At 36.3% G+C, this 13,907-nt stretch overlaps 1 protein-coding gene across 1 annotated transcript in view; it reads left to right on the plus strand.

Moving 5' to 3' along the window:
* Window positions 1–13,907, plus strand: part of Pla2r1 (phospholipase A2 receptor 1) — a 105,985-nt gene that overhangs the window by 69,479 nt on the left and 22,599 nt on the right. The window contains exons 14-20 of the mRNA XM_090342766.1: window positions 1,908–1,992; window positions 4,117–4,249; window positions 4,532–4,567; window positions 4,901–5,058; window positions 8,884–8,948; window positions 9,388–9,491; window positions 12,351–12,490. Coding sequence (XP_090198892.1) covers window positions 1,908–1,992; window positions 4,117–4,249; window positions 4,532–4,567; window positions 4,901–5,058; window positions 8,884–8,948; window positions 9,388–9,491; window positions 12,351–12,490 — 721 coding nt within the window. The remainder of the gene's footprint in view (window positions 1–1,907; window positions 1,993–4,116; window positions 4,250–4,531; window positions 4,568–4,900; window positions 5,059–8,883; window positions 8,949–9,387; window positions 9,492–12,350; window positions 12,491–13,907) is intronic.

Genomic DNA, 13,907 nt, shown 5'->3' on the forward strand with positions numbered 1-13,907 from the left:
CCAACAGTATCACCCTCTCTCTCATTTTTCCCAGTTTTTCTCTCCCAAGCTCTCTTCCCTCCAAATTGTATAGTTCACTTCTAACACAGTATCTAATGGGTATCACTGCTGACTTAGTTCAACCTTCATCCCACCATTTTTGGGCTTACCCCTGCCCATCCCCAAATCAGATACACATAGTGGTTTGGAATCATTATCATCTGATCACAAATGATGTACAATGTCTCTTGCCCAGGCTATCCAAAACATTCAGCCAAAACATATGTGTCACTTATTTTAAAAATAACATTATTTGGGGAAATTGATGGGGGAAAAGTCAGTGTCCATTTGTCTTTTATGAGCCAATCAAGCAAACTAAAAGTTCTTAAAACAGAGAGAATCATGTGGATTTCCAGCCCAGGCCATCACAGTAATGCTGTTAGCTTAACCTTCCAGCATTCATCTCATCTTCTCACAATCTTAAATGCAGTAAATCATCACCACAGTGGCCATCCAGGCACCCATGATCTCAGATTTTCTACTTACATAATTTGTATCATTCAGACAGAGTAGCCAGATATCTAAGAAGCTATGCTCTGGAATAGGCTTGTTCTCTGCACTAAGGAAAATAAAGCACCTGTCATGACTTCTGAATCTTTTAAATCTTTAATTCTTCAAAATTATTCTCAGAAAATTATCTTAGTGAGATGGTTCATTGTACAATTAGGCTTTATTGCTTGATTTATTGAGTACTCTGCAATGTGACATATTTGTACTCTGCCTAATAGGAGGGAAGATGATTCTCTGTGGAGCCTCTTGCCAAGTCTAAACCATTGGTGATGGCTGAAGTTAATTTACCATGGCCTAGGCTGATTTGCTGCAGAATTATTTATGTTGGAATATGCGAGGGGTAGATATCTAAACCTTCTGTGTATCTTTTATTTAGCAAACATGATGATGATTTACTTTCAGAAAATACGTACACATTTGACAAAGAAGTGACTGATGGAACATAGTAAAGTAATATGAGGGGCCGGGAGTTTGGCCTAGTGGTTAAAGTGCTTGCCTAGCATGCACGAAGACCCGGGTTCAATTCCTTGGTACCACATACATACAAAAAGGCTGGAAGTGGTGCTGAGGCTCAAGTGGTAGAGCTCTAGCCTTGAGAAAGTCCAAGGAGAGTGCTCAGGCCCTGAGCTCAAGCCCAGAACTGGCAAAAGAAAAGAAAAGAAAAGAAAAGAAAAGAAAAGAAAGAAAGAAAGAAAGAAAGAAAGAAAGAAAGAAAGAAAGAAAGAAAGAAAGAAAGTAGTATGAATTGTAAATAGAAAAGTAGTAAAAAAAAGTCCTCAGGAAAAAGATGTTACAAAATTTTACCAACTTGTTTGCATATGCTGTTGCTGAGACAGGAAGGCACTGCCATCTCTGATGAGAAACTTCTAATTTCAATATGGCTGATGTAATCACCCATGAACAAATCAAGAGAAACAGAACATGAACCTAAATCTTCTCTCCACACAAGCACATAAAATACGTGATTGACATGGTTGATCCTGCCAGGACCAACACCTGTTTTCTGCAAAAATAGTTTGAAAGTCAGGCTTGGTGGCTCACACCAGTAATCCTAGAGACTCAGAAGGCTAAGATCTGAAGATCAAGGTTCAAAGCCATCCCTGGCACAAAAGGACCTAAGACTCTTATCTCCAATTAATCTCTAGAAAACAGGAAGTGGGGTTATGATGGTAGCCTTGAGCTGAAGAGCTCAAGGTTAACGCCCAGGCCAAATTCAAGCCCCATGACCCACAATAATAATAATAATAAATAATAATAATAACAATAATAAGTTTTGAAGATTTTTTTTTAAAAAATCATTTGTCTGATGTTGGGAAGTCAGTGGGAAAGGCAAAGTTTTTGTTTCTTCTCTCCTCTAGGACAGAAGAACGACAGTTCTGGATTGGATTTAACAAAAGAAATCCCCTGAATGCTGGTTCTTGGGAGTGGTCTGATAGAACGCCTGTAAGTCTTTCCAAACTTGATAAAAGAGATAAATTCAAGAGAATCACCTTGGCACCACTTGCAAAATTGATTAAGAAATGATGTCCCTGTGTCCTATGGCTTTGTTAGGCATTAGACATTAGAACCAAGACAGTTGCTATGTCAAGGTCCTGGAAAACCTTTGCTGACCAGATTATCCTGAAACTCTTGCAGCATCTCATCCTGATAAGAAATCAAAACCTCCAAAATGTCCCCAAACCATAACCCCATGTGAAAAGTCATCTGGCAGAGAAATAGCTATTCTTTAAATAATAGACTTCTTTCCACCCAGTCTCTCATTTTCTATACAATGTGGATTGTCCTTGGCCTTGTCATAGTGAAAATGAGGTGATCTGGGAGAACAATTTTCAGTTTATCTCATAGTTCAAGGATAGACATGCCTTAGAAATTATATCCTTCACAGCCAGAGCTAGTTCCTGAAAAAAAAGTCTTATTTTTCATTCTACCTCTTATTTGAAAACCTTCATGAAGGAGGGAGAATGTAGTACTGTGTTGCTTTTTCAGGTACAATGAGAAAATAACCACATTTTCTTTAAGATGATGGGGAGGGAGAGGAGCACCTGAAGCAATATCCCAAATTGCAATAGGATCCATCCCATAGCACTTGCAGAATTAGGTTTTTTGATGAAAGGAAAAAGAAGGCTCGCAAAGACTCTGAAGTCAGTGTTTAATGCAGCTGCTGCTTATGGCACCCTCATAATGTTCTGTGCAGTGAGCTGAATGCACTCCTACGTGATCTCATTTTATCCTTACAAAAGCTCACTGCATTGGGCCGGAGGGTGATTAGCGGTCTTCCTAAAATAACAGAGGAGACTCATGATTGGCACACAGGTTGTCTGATCCCAAAGCCACAAAGTTGTCAACAGAATAGCAGCAGCCAAACTTTAAAATAATAAAGATCCATTGAGAAAGCCCACTACAAAAGTTGCGTCCAAATCTGTAGCCAAGAATGGATTATTAAAAAAGAAATAAAATCTTGTGCTTCTAATGAGAACAAATATAATGATAAGGGCACTGTAGTTTTAAAATGTTAATGTGAGTACTTCTGCCTCTTTGCAAAGAGGAGCGAGATCTTAGAGGTCACTCAGCTGCACCCATCTGTTTTTCTAATGAAGGAATCAAGATCCAGAGACAGAAGTACTGAAAACAGTACTCAGTGATCTGAGGATCACAGTTCAAAGCCAGCCCCAGCACTAAAGTTCGTGAGACTCTTATCTCCAATTAATCACTAGAAAATGGGAAGTGGCGCAGTGACTCAAGGGGTAGGGTGGTAGCCTTGAGCTGAATTGCTCAGGGACAGCACCCAGGGACAGCGATCAAGCTCCACAAACAGAAAGAAAGAAAGAAAGAAAGAAAGAAAGAAAGAAAGAAAGAAAGAAAGAAAGAAAGAAAGAAAGAAAGAAAGAAAGAAAGAAAGAAAGGAAGGAAGGAAGGAAGGAAGGAAGGAAGGAAGGAAGGAAGGAAGAAAGGAAGGAAGGAAGGAAACAAGAAAGAAAAGAAGGCCTGGGAGTTTGGCCTAGTGGTAGAGTGCTTGCCTAGCATGCATGAAGACCCGGGTTCGATTCCTTGGTACCACATACATAGAAAAAAGCTGGAAGTGGTGCTGAGGCTCAAGTGGTAGAGCTCTAGCCTTGAGAAAGTCCAAGGACAGTGCTCAGGCCCTGAGCTCAAGCCCAAGACTGGCAAAAAAAAAAAAAGAAAGAAAAGAAAAGAAGTGATACTCAAAGTTAGCACATCTCTGAGCCTCTAAGAAATGTAGCAGGATCCCAGGACTAGACTAATCCTGCCAGTTATTAAATAGTGCAAGTTTAGAACAGACCTTGCATGTGATTTCTTCTTCCAAGAGAAAGAAGTAACATGCCTCTTCTTTTGGTAAGGGAAAATATCTTTAAGAAAACAATACCAAATACTAGTCTGCACATTTTACACAAATATGGATCAACCTCAAATTAGAATAACATGTAGGGGTTACTGAAACTTCCTCCAGAAGTCTCTAGTGATGTGTGCATGGTTGCTTTGTTTTGATCTTTTGAAACTTTTTTGGGGGGACCAACATTAAGGAATAATGAACTTCATCTGCTGCAGGTTGTCTCTTCATTTTTAAACAATTCTTACTTTGGAGAAGATGTAAGAAGCTGTGCTGTGTATAAGGTAGACAAGTCTTTGCTGCCCTTGCACTGTGCTTCCAAACGGGAATGGATATGCAAAATTCCAAGAGGTATACACACTAAGATCTTTAGAGGTTATATTCCAAGTTTTAAAAATAGCATTTCTCCTCAGATTTTGAGCACAATGTCAACAACCAACTGCATTATTTAACTAAAGTGTCATAGGAAAATGAGTGAAGATAGCACCAGCAAAGTGGGCCAAGTTAGTTCATTGGGACTGGGGTAGTCAGCTACTACTGCAGAAATGCTATAGAATATGATTACAGCTGATGTTATAAGAATGGGATACTGTGCAGAAAGGTCAACCAAGGTTGTTTGCTTTCACTTTGCAGATGTCACACCCAAGATTCCACTCTGGTACCAGTATGGTAAGAAAAATACTGCAACACTCAAATTTCTATTTATATATGCCATCTAAGGGCGATGATATACTATTATTATATTAAATCCCTCCATCCAGACCTCTCTTTTCTTGTATTATTGTTGAACTGAATAAATCATTGATGAATAATCAAATTAATAAATATGCTCACTCAAACGGAATTGAAATTTACCTAACTCCTTTTCATGATCTCTGAATTCTAGTGAATGGTTCTTGTATGAGATAGATTTGAAAGGCAAATACGCATGGCCTACAATATTCAAGTTTGCATTATAGCTCTCACTGATCTGGACAATCCCTGGCACTGTTTTTCTTCCAGATGCTCCCTGGCTCTTTTATCAAAATGCAGAGTACCTTTTCCATACCCATCCATCAGAATGGCCAGCCTTTGAGTTTGTCTGTGGCTGGCTGCGCAGTGACATCCTCACAATTCATTCTGCACATGAGCAAGAATTCATCCACAGCAAAATAAGAAAGGTACTTGAACATAAAGAACTCAGAACTTGGTGCTGTCTTCTGTCCTTGAATAGATTTTATTTTTTTTAATTTGACTTCACACATTTAAAGTTTCTATAAAAACAAATTTTTGAGAATGGGTTTTTTTCTGCTGTACAGATTAAGAGAAAGCAATGGAAAAACGAATAGGTTTTCTGTGTTTGTTCATTTTATTTCTCTTCATTCTTTAGTAGCAATAAGGATGAGTAACTAGTTCTTTGAGTTCATTCAGTCATTCAATACATATTTGTTGAGTGCCACCTAGGGACTAAGATTCTTTCAGTGATTAAAACTGGTAAAAAGAAAAAAATTCCTGCCCTTATGGAGTTCATAATCTAGTTTGAGAAGAAAAATATAGTCAGTACAGGTAAATAGAATTACATAACATGTAGTTCTTTAACATGTTAAAGAAAGGTAAATGGATAAAATACTATGAAGGAAAATAAAAGTCAAATGAGAGCCTAGGGCTACTGGAAATTTCAAAATGGCAATTTACCATTACTTTTCATTTTTGTCATCCTGGTTTACTTCATCTAATATAATGATCTTTCATAATAATTTCACAAACATCGTCATTACATTCTCCCTTGAAAAGTTGCTTTTCCCTCAATTTCCCATCTCTTTCCCCATTTTTTTTAGCTTTAGGTAGGTTTCACTCATTATGCAATTTTTAAACATAAGCAGAATATACTTCAGTATTATTCACCCCTATTTCCATCTCATTTACCTACCCCTTTTGGTTGTTCTTCCTGGTCTCACATTTCCATTCATGCTGTACATATCATATGTATATATGTACGTATCATACATTAGAGGCATATGTATGAACATACCATATATTATATACATACACATCTAGTAAATATATCTGTGAGTGAATATATGCAACATGTGTATGTAGACATATGCTATGTATATATGCGTATATGTATATGTGCACATATATACACACTGTGTATAGGTATACTAGTGTAATGGTGGTTGAACTAGTTTACATTCCATTACTAGTTTACATTACAGCATATGAAAATTCCATCAAGCCCCATCTCTACCAGTACTGGTTGCTCTTTGATGATGACCATGCTAATGGGTGAGGTAAAATGTCAGTGTTGTTTTGATTTGCATTTGTTTAATGCTAGGAATATTAAATGTTTTTCAGATATATTTGGTCATCTAGCCTTCTTTTAAGAATTATCTGTTCAATTCACTTGTCCATTGAATTGGCTCTTGTGGTGTTTGGTTTTTTGCATTGTTTGTATGTTCTGGATATTAATTCCTTGACAGAAGACTACATGGCAAAGATTTTTTTCTCCCATTCAGCAGGCTGTCTCTTCATTCATGTAACTGTTTCCTTCACAGTACAGAAGATTTTTAGCTCCATGTAATCCCATTGTCCAATCCTTGCTCTTACTTCCTGTGCTATGGGAGTTCTATCTAGAAAGTTGTTACCCATACATGCACTATTCTATATTTTCCAGTAGTAGTTTCAAAGTTTCACATCTTGAATGAAGGTCTTTGAACCATCTTGAGTTGATTTTATTACAGGAGGAAAGACAGGGTTTCAGTTAAGTCTTTTGTGACTTGGTTATATTTTATTTCATGCTACAGTTGTGTTTACACATTATATGATATATTCCATATACATATTCAACTAGTTCTACAAAATCTGATGTCTTAAATTCTTAAAATAGCTTAGTTTTGCCATCCGTGTGTGTGTGTGTGTGTGTGTGTGTGTGTGTGTGTGTGTGTGTATACTGGGACTTGAATGGAGCATTATCTCTTAGCTTTTATCATTCAAGGCTAGTGTTCTACAACTTAGGCCAAAACTCCATTTCTGGCCTTTTGCTGATTAGTCGGAAATAAAAAATATCATAAACTTTTCTGCCCGTACTGGTTCTGAACCACAATCATCAGATTTCAATCTCTTGGGTAGCTCAGATTGCAGGTGTGAGCTACTGGTGCCCAGCTTAGTTTTGTCACTTTTGATAAAACATTTTTTAATGACAGGCTGTTTTTTCTTACACAGCTTAGTAGATTAACATAAACTATTGTGTTTTATATCTTTTAAACAAATGTTCTTTGCATAGTATACCAACTATAAAGATTATTTGCCTGTCACAAAAATATCTCTGCTTTAATATTAATAAACATACTACCTTTCTGCTTTATAGACACATATTAACCAGTTACAGGATTGTGACCTTATACTTAAGTTAAAATCTGTCTATCTTTACAGTTTTCAACTTGGGTATCTTCCATTTCTCCATGAAGTTTTGGACTATATCACAATAGGCTGTGATGAGATTACCATACCAAAACTGAGGTGCTAATGAAATTGCCCCTTTAAGATGCAGTAGCTGTAATTTCACGTTAGTGGTCTTTAATCTGGGCACTGAACAACCAGGCCATGATTTTCACTGTTGTTTCTCATGAGACCTCTCAAGCTAGAATACAATTGTTGTGGTTCTACCACTGGGTTCACAGACAGTCTCACTGGACCCATTCCAGAGTCTAACGAAGGGACTATAAATTCAGCATGTGAGAACATGTCCATAAAATGCCACCTTAGGGATACAAAATTATAATTGTTCCTATCAAATTGTTGATGGGGTAGACAAACATTGTTTAAAGGATTAAAATATCTATTTATAAATTAGAATGGTAGTAAGCTTTCAGCTTCTATTGGGTGATGATTTTCACATGGAAAAATAACATATCATAAAACATATTTTAAATATATACCTTCAAATTCATTTTATTATATTAAAAATTAAGTTGCAACATTTGAATTTCAACATTTATACACATCACATATACAACAGAAATTATTCTAACTTAGGAGTCTCCAAGAAATCTTACTGCTTCTTCCTGTTTTACATTTAAAGAAGGAATCTTACTTTTTCAAGTTCTAAGTCCAATATTATATCTGCTTTAATAAAAGCATGTGAACATTATGTTTTAATTTTGTATTCTATGTTGCTTAGCTCTATGTGATTAATATTGGTATAAAATTAGTAAAATACACACATATACATATATGTGCTCCTTTTTTTTTAGTTGTTAAACACTGGAATTCAGTAGTATTCCTTTGACCTCTGTTGAGTCTTTTTATTTGAATGTTATTGCTATTGAAATCTTAACAATCAGACCACTATATAAAATTTAAAATCTTTATAGATATAATATCTACATTGAGCTTCTCTAGATCACTAAGAGAATAAGCTACTAGTTTCTCTAGTCAGAAAATGAATCCATATTCAGTTTTACTTTATTATATTACTTTTTTCCCTGTTACTGGTGCCTTAATTCAGGATTTTGACATTGTTGATTAAATTTTTTTCACTCCAAGCTAGCACTCTGTCACCAGAGCTACAGCTCCACTTATGGTTTTGTGGTTAGAGATGAGTCTCACGAACTTTCCTGCCCAAACTGACTTTGAACCATGATACTCAGATCTTACCCTCCTGAGTAGCTAGGATTACTATAATGAACCAGCAACACCATTTTATTACATTCCCTTTAATTCATTCATAAAAAGTTAGAAAATTTACTTTCCATGTTGAAAGAAACAAATTATTTTCAGTATGTTACTCCAGTTTTCTTTCATATAATGAGGAGAGAATATTTTAGAATAAAAAAGTTCCCAATTTTCTCAAGATACTAGGACTCAGTTACTATCCTTAGATAACTGGGTAAAATATTAAACACTAGAAAGCTATTAGCAGCAAATCCACAAATAGGGGAGACAAAAGAAAACAAGGAGAATAAATGCTGATATCTTATTTCTTCCTTTTCTTTTCTTAATAGCTATCAAAGTATGGTACAAATTGGTGGATTGGATTCCAAGAAGAACAAGCCAATGATGAAATTCAGTATGAACCTAGATTAATTTGTATTCAATTTTACTTGACAAGTTTCATATATTGAATGATATGATTGCTTTTATGTGTTGAATGGCATGATCAATTTGTTGAATAGTCTTCAAATATCATTTTTATATTCCCTTAATCAAAAGATGAGTCTTTCTAAAGTATACCTCCATGAAATCATGGCCAACATATGCTATACAAATATCTATGCCTTCCTCCTTTCCTATTAGCTTAGTTTTATGCTAAGAATACAACATGAAATCTACCCTTTCAGAAAATGTTTTCAAATACAATACAGTATTTGTTAACTATTGGTACAATTCTATTTCTAAATTTAATTTGCTTTTTATTAGACCTTTAATGTATACCTCAGAAGTTCAAGAGTAGTGCTGGTGACTGAACATGCCAACTAAGAAGGCTAACATGTTTAATTTTTCTACAGTTGGAGTGATGGATCACCAGTACTATACCAGAACTGGGACAGAGGAAGAGAGATATCTCCGAATAATCAGAGCCAGAGATGTGGCTTCATTTCTTCTATTACAGGTTACTTTATTTATTCACATTAGGGATAATAATGAAAAGTATTTTGGGAAACTCTGAAGTCTCCTTTAATCATTAGATCAGTGAGAAGATTGTTTGGTATTTTTCTTCTTAGTTGACTTTAAAGCTTATGGGTGGCCATTCTTCTGTTTAATCCATTTACTCATGTTTTAGAAAATAATTTATATCTGGATAAACACTTTCCAGTGAACCAAAACAGCACCAAAAATGGGCCCCATGAGAGTGTTAAATAAACCTGCTTTTTTAGAAATATGCACATTTGGTAACTGGGAATAGAAATTAAAATGCCCACAAACATCTGTATATATGCATATGTAGGCACAATAAAAATAAAATGTACAATACAATGTAGAGAAATTCAAACAAGTTAAAAGATGGCAAATGTGAAAGCACTGAAATAACTGAGTCCCGTATTTTTTTTAACCAGTCCTGAGGACTGAACTCAGGGCTTGAGCACTGTCCTTGGGCTTTCCTCAAGGTTAGCTCTCTACCACTTGAACTGCGGCACCCGTTCCACCTTTTCTCTATATGCTGTACCTAGGAATCCAACCCTGGTCTTTGTACGTGCTAAGCAAGAATTCTATCACTAGGTCAAACCCCCACCCCCAGTTTTGTTTTGTTTTTCTTGTGGATTATTTTTAAGACTGGCAAATACTATTATTTGTGACATTTTAATAGGGAGTCAGTGTTTATAAATTAGCACCACTTTGTAAATTAGCACCTTAATGTCTGGGAAGTTTATTTCCTCCTTCACTCGTAAAAAAAATCTTCATTCTTTAATGTCATTTTTAATTCCTGGGACTCATTGCTTCTGGCCTTGTGGAAACAGCAACTATTTGCAAGTTGGAATTAAAAGCACATTTAGGCTGAAGACCTGTTAGTTTGGGGTTATTTTACTGTTTGTCATTGTTGTTGTTGTTGTTGTTGTTTTACCAGCGCAGGGTTTTATTTGTTTGTTTTTATTGTAAGGATAATGTACAGAGGGACTCTGGTTACATTCATCAGGTAGAAGGCGCATCACTTCTCACACATTAATACTCCTTCTCATGTTTTTGTCCCCATTTCCCACACCATAACCCCATTCATACACACACACTCTCTCTCTCTTTTTCATTGTATTTTTTTTTGCCAGTCCTGGGCTTAAGCTCGGGGCCTGAGGACTGTCCTTGGATTTTTCTCAAGGCTAGAATTCTACCACTTGAGCCTCAGCACCATTTCTGGCTTTTTCTAAGTATGTAGTACCAAGGAATCGAACCTGGGTCTTCATGCATGCGAGGCAAGCACTCTACCACTAGGCCAAACTCAGGGCCCTCATTGTTTTTTTTTGCTGGGGTGATGTATAGAGGGATTACGATTACATTTGTCAGGCAGTGAGTACATTACTTCTTGAACACTGATACCCTTTCCTATGTTTTTCTCCCAATTTCCCTCTCTCTAACCCTTCCTAATCATCTTGTTTTTCCCCCTTCCCTTCCCTATTTCAAATAAACAAGTTAACATATATACAATGTATCAGGTCCCAAAGTCAGATACAGTAACAACATGAGATAAACCATAAGGGAAGAAAAACAAAAAGCAAAGAAATAGTTTCACTTAGCACCTTAAGAACAACAATCACAAAGATAGACCTCTTGTTTCCATACCCTGGATTTCATTTTGCCTCTCCTCATCCTATCTGGTCATATGCTCATAGCTCTTGGGCTATTGTCCACACACATTTTCTAACCAAGTAAAGGATAAAGACATTGCCTACTCTAACAGATTCCTTGGTAGGCTGCAAACCTGGTCAGGAGAAGGATAAACTGAAAATCAGTTCTTGGTGGGAGAGCCTCTGCAAAGTTAAGGAAAGGAAGGGGGAAAAATGTTGCTAATCAGCTTGCTTTTGCCAGCAGGTGTCACAAGAGCCTGCAGAAAGGGTTGTTTTGTGAGCCTAGGAGAATAGCAGCTAATCTGCATTGAAAATGGCAATCCAGCTCTTTGGGGCTCATATTTCTATACTAAAAAATTGAACTTGCCCTTGTAATTTGCATGCATTCTGCTCTGTTGTGGATTTTGTGCCATGAATACTAATGAAATGCATGCAGTAACTGTTATTCTGAACATAAAGCTAGAAAAGTCCAGGGCAGGAGGCAAAGGAGTTGCGGGTGTATCTTATTGAAGATGTTTTTAATGGGTGTTTGTTTTATGTAAGGATCAGTATCACTACTAAGAATGGTTTTTTTATTAGAAATTTCTGAATTTTATCTAAAGTGCTTGAAACCAGGCATATACAAGATTTTAGGGTATTTGGATTTTTGAATATTTGTGCAGGCTTTACAGGGCACCCTTGCACCCTTTATCGAAGCATCTGAGGTCTGAAATGCCTTGAGAGCTAAAATTTCTTAGCATTGTATCAGCACTTAAAAAGTTGTTCGATTCCAGATTTTGAGATTACAGATGTTCAACCTGTATTTTCTTTTAAAAAAAACATACAAAGAGATTTCATTGTACTGTAAGGTTCTCTAGGTGTGATGGGTAATCCTCTAGTGTTCTAGACTCTGCTTTTCTCTGTACATCGAAGCTAAATATTTTAAAACAGAAATGTTATTCTATAAAGTACTTTTTGCTGCTCTTGTTCGATTTTTTCATTTGTAAAAAAATTATAATATTAGAATTACTAAGTTGGCACTTTGTTCAATTAGTTATTATCACTAGGGAACTCTATAATTAGTAAGTTTATAGACTGAAAAGGTAAATTCTGAAGAAATAAAAACAGCACTCCTAAAAATAAGAGATTAACAGAGAAACCCTATCAACAGTCACCATTTTTTCTAAGGCATTTCTGATCCATTTCTCCTCCAGGACTTTGGGGAAAGGATGACTGCTCAATTTCTATGCCTACTGTTTGTAAACGAACAAAGGCGTGGGTGATCGAGAAAGAAAAAGATACAACAAAACAACATGGAACATGTCCCAGAGGATGGCTATATTTTAACTATAAGGTAGATTTCCTTCCATAAAGTTGCCTGTGTTTCTCTTTTATAAATGCTCACTTTGGAAAGTATTCAGAAAGTAGAGGTGCCCCCCCCAAAAAAAACTTAGAGCAAGACATGCCTACACTCCGCCACTACCCCGTGCACACCCCGTTTATTCTTTATTCACCTGCCAACAGGACTCATAGCGCTTTTGGTTTAAATATTGAATGTCCGTCAGTCTGGAAGACTGTGAGCCCTGAACCTGACCATTCCACATAAGAGGTCAGGAACAAAGGCAGCAAGGCCCACAGTGCACCTGTGTGTGTTCACCTTTACACCCTCTTGGTGACAGTTTACACACACACACACACACACACACACACACACACACACACTGGCACTAACATTTATTACATTGTGTGCTTACCAGGGGCTTTGTGTGTAGATATATGTATGCAGTGTGAGTGCACACGTATATAGGTGAATATAAACATGTATGTTACATGTATGTGTCTACATGCCTGAGTGCTCAAGCTCTGGTCACATCTGAGTTATAGATTCCATTTTCTCCTTCTGTGTCTTTTCCTTCCTGATAGCAACCTGGGGAGAGCTCTAGCCACCTGTGAATTGACAAAGTAATAACTTAGCTCGGTCAATGTCATCTTGAGCCTCATAAAGCTGAAGCTTTCATGCAGAATTGAATTTAAGAAAAAAAAGATTGCCAGTAGGGATATTGTAAACCAGATTTATTATTTCTGATACTGACTTCAATTAAGGCCTAGACTTTCCCTTCACTCCTTATGTATTGTAATAAAATAATTTTATGGGCCTTCAGTGGAACTAATTAAAATGCATCCCAAATTATAATTGTTTAACTCTTAGAGAATTAAAATAACCCAAACTCTCATGTAATTTCATATGCTGAGATGAAATGGCTCCTTGAGTGTACACCACGAATGTTTCATGTAAGTGCTCAGTTATATTGATAGGGTCTTCTCTCCTTTGTGATCATCCTCTTAGTGTTAATCTATGAAATGAAGCCTCTTGGGTTTTACTTTCATTTACCAAGCACATTCTATATATTTGATACTGATTTTTATTTTAATTTTTAATTGTGGTAAATGGAAACAATGTAGAATTTACCAACTAAGCCATTTTGAATGATATGACTCGCACTGATGTACTGCCAATCTCAAGATTCCTTTCTTCCTAAAGAACTAAAATGCTATTATTAAGTTACTATATAGCTTATTAAAAACTAAGTTATTTAACAGCTTATTAAATAACCATTGCCTATTTTTCCTCCTCTACTTAACCCTCACCCCTGCCCTGACAACCTCCATTTTTTTTGCCTCTATGAATGAATTTGACTACGTAAATGCCTCAATGAAATCATCCTTTTATTATGGGTTTATCTTACTTAGCATTATGTCCTCAGAGTTCA

This window comes from Megascapheus bottae, chromosome 12 (assembly GCF_031878675.1).
Source record: "Megascapheus bottae isolate mThoBot1 chromosome 12, mThoBot2.hap1, whole genome shotgun sequence".
In the NCBI taxonomy this organism is placed as follows: domain Eukaryota; kingdom Metazoa; phylum Chordata; class Mammalia; order Rodentia; family Geomyidae; genus Megascapheus; species Megascapheus bottae.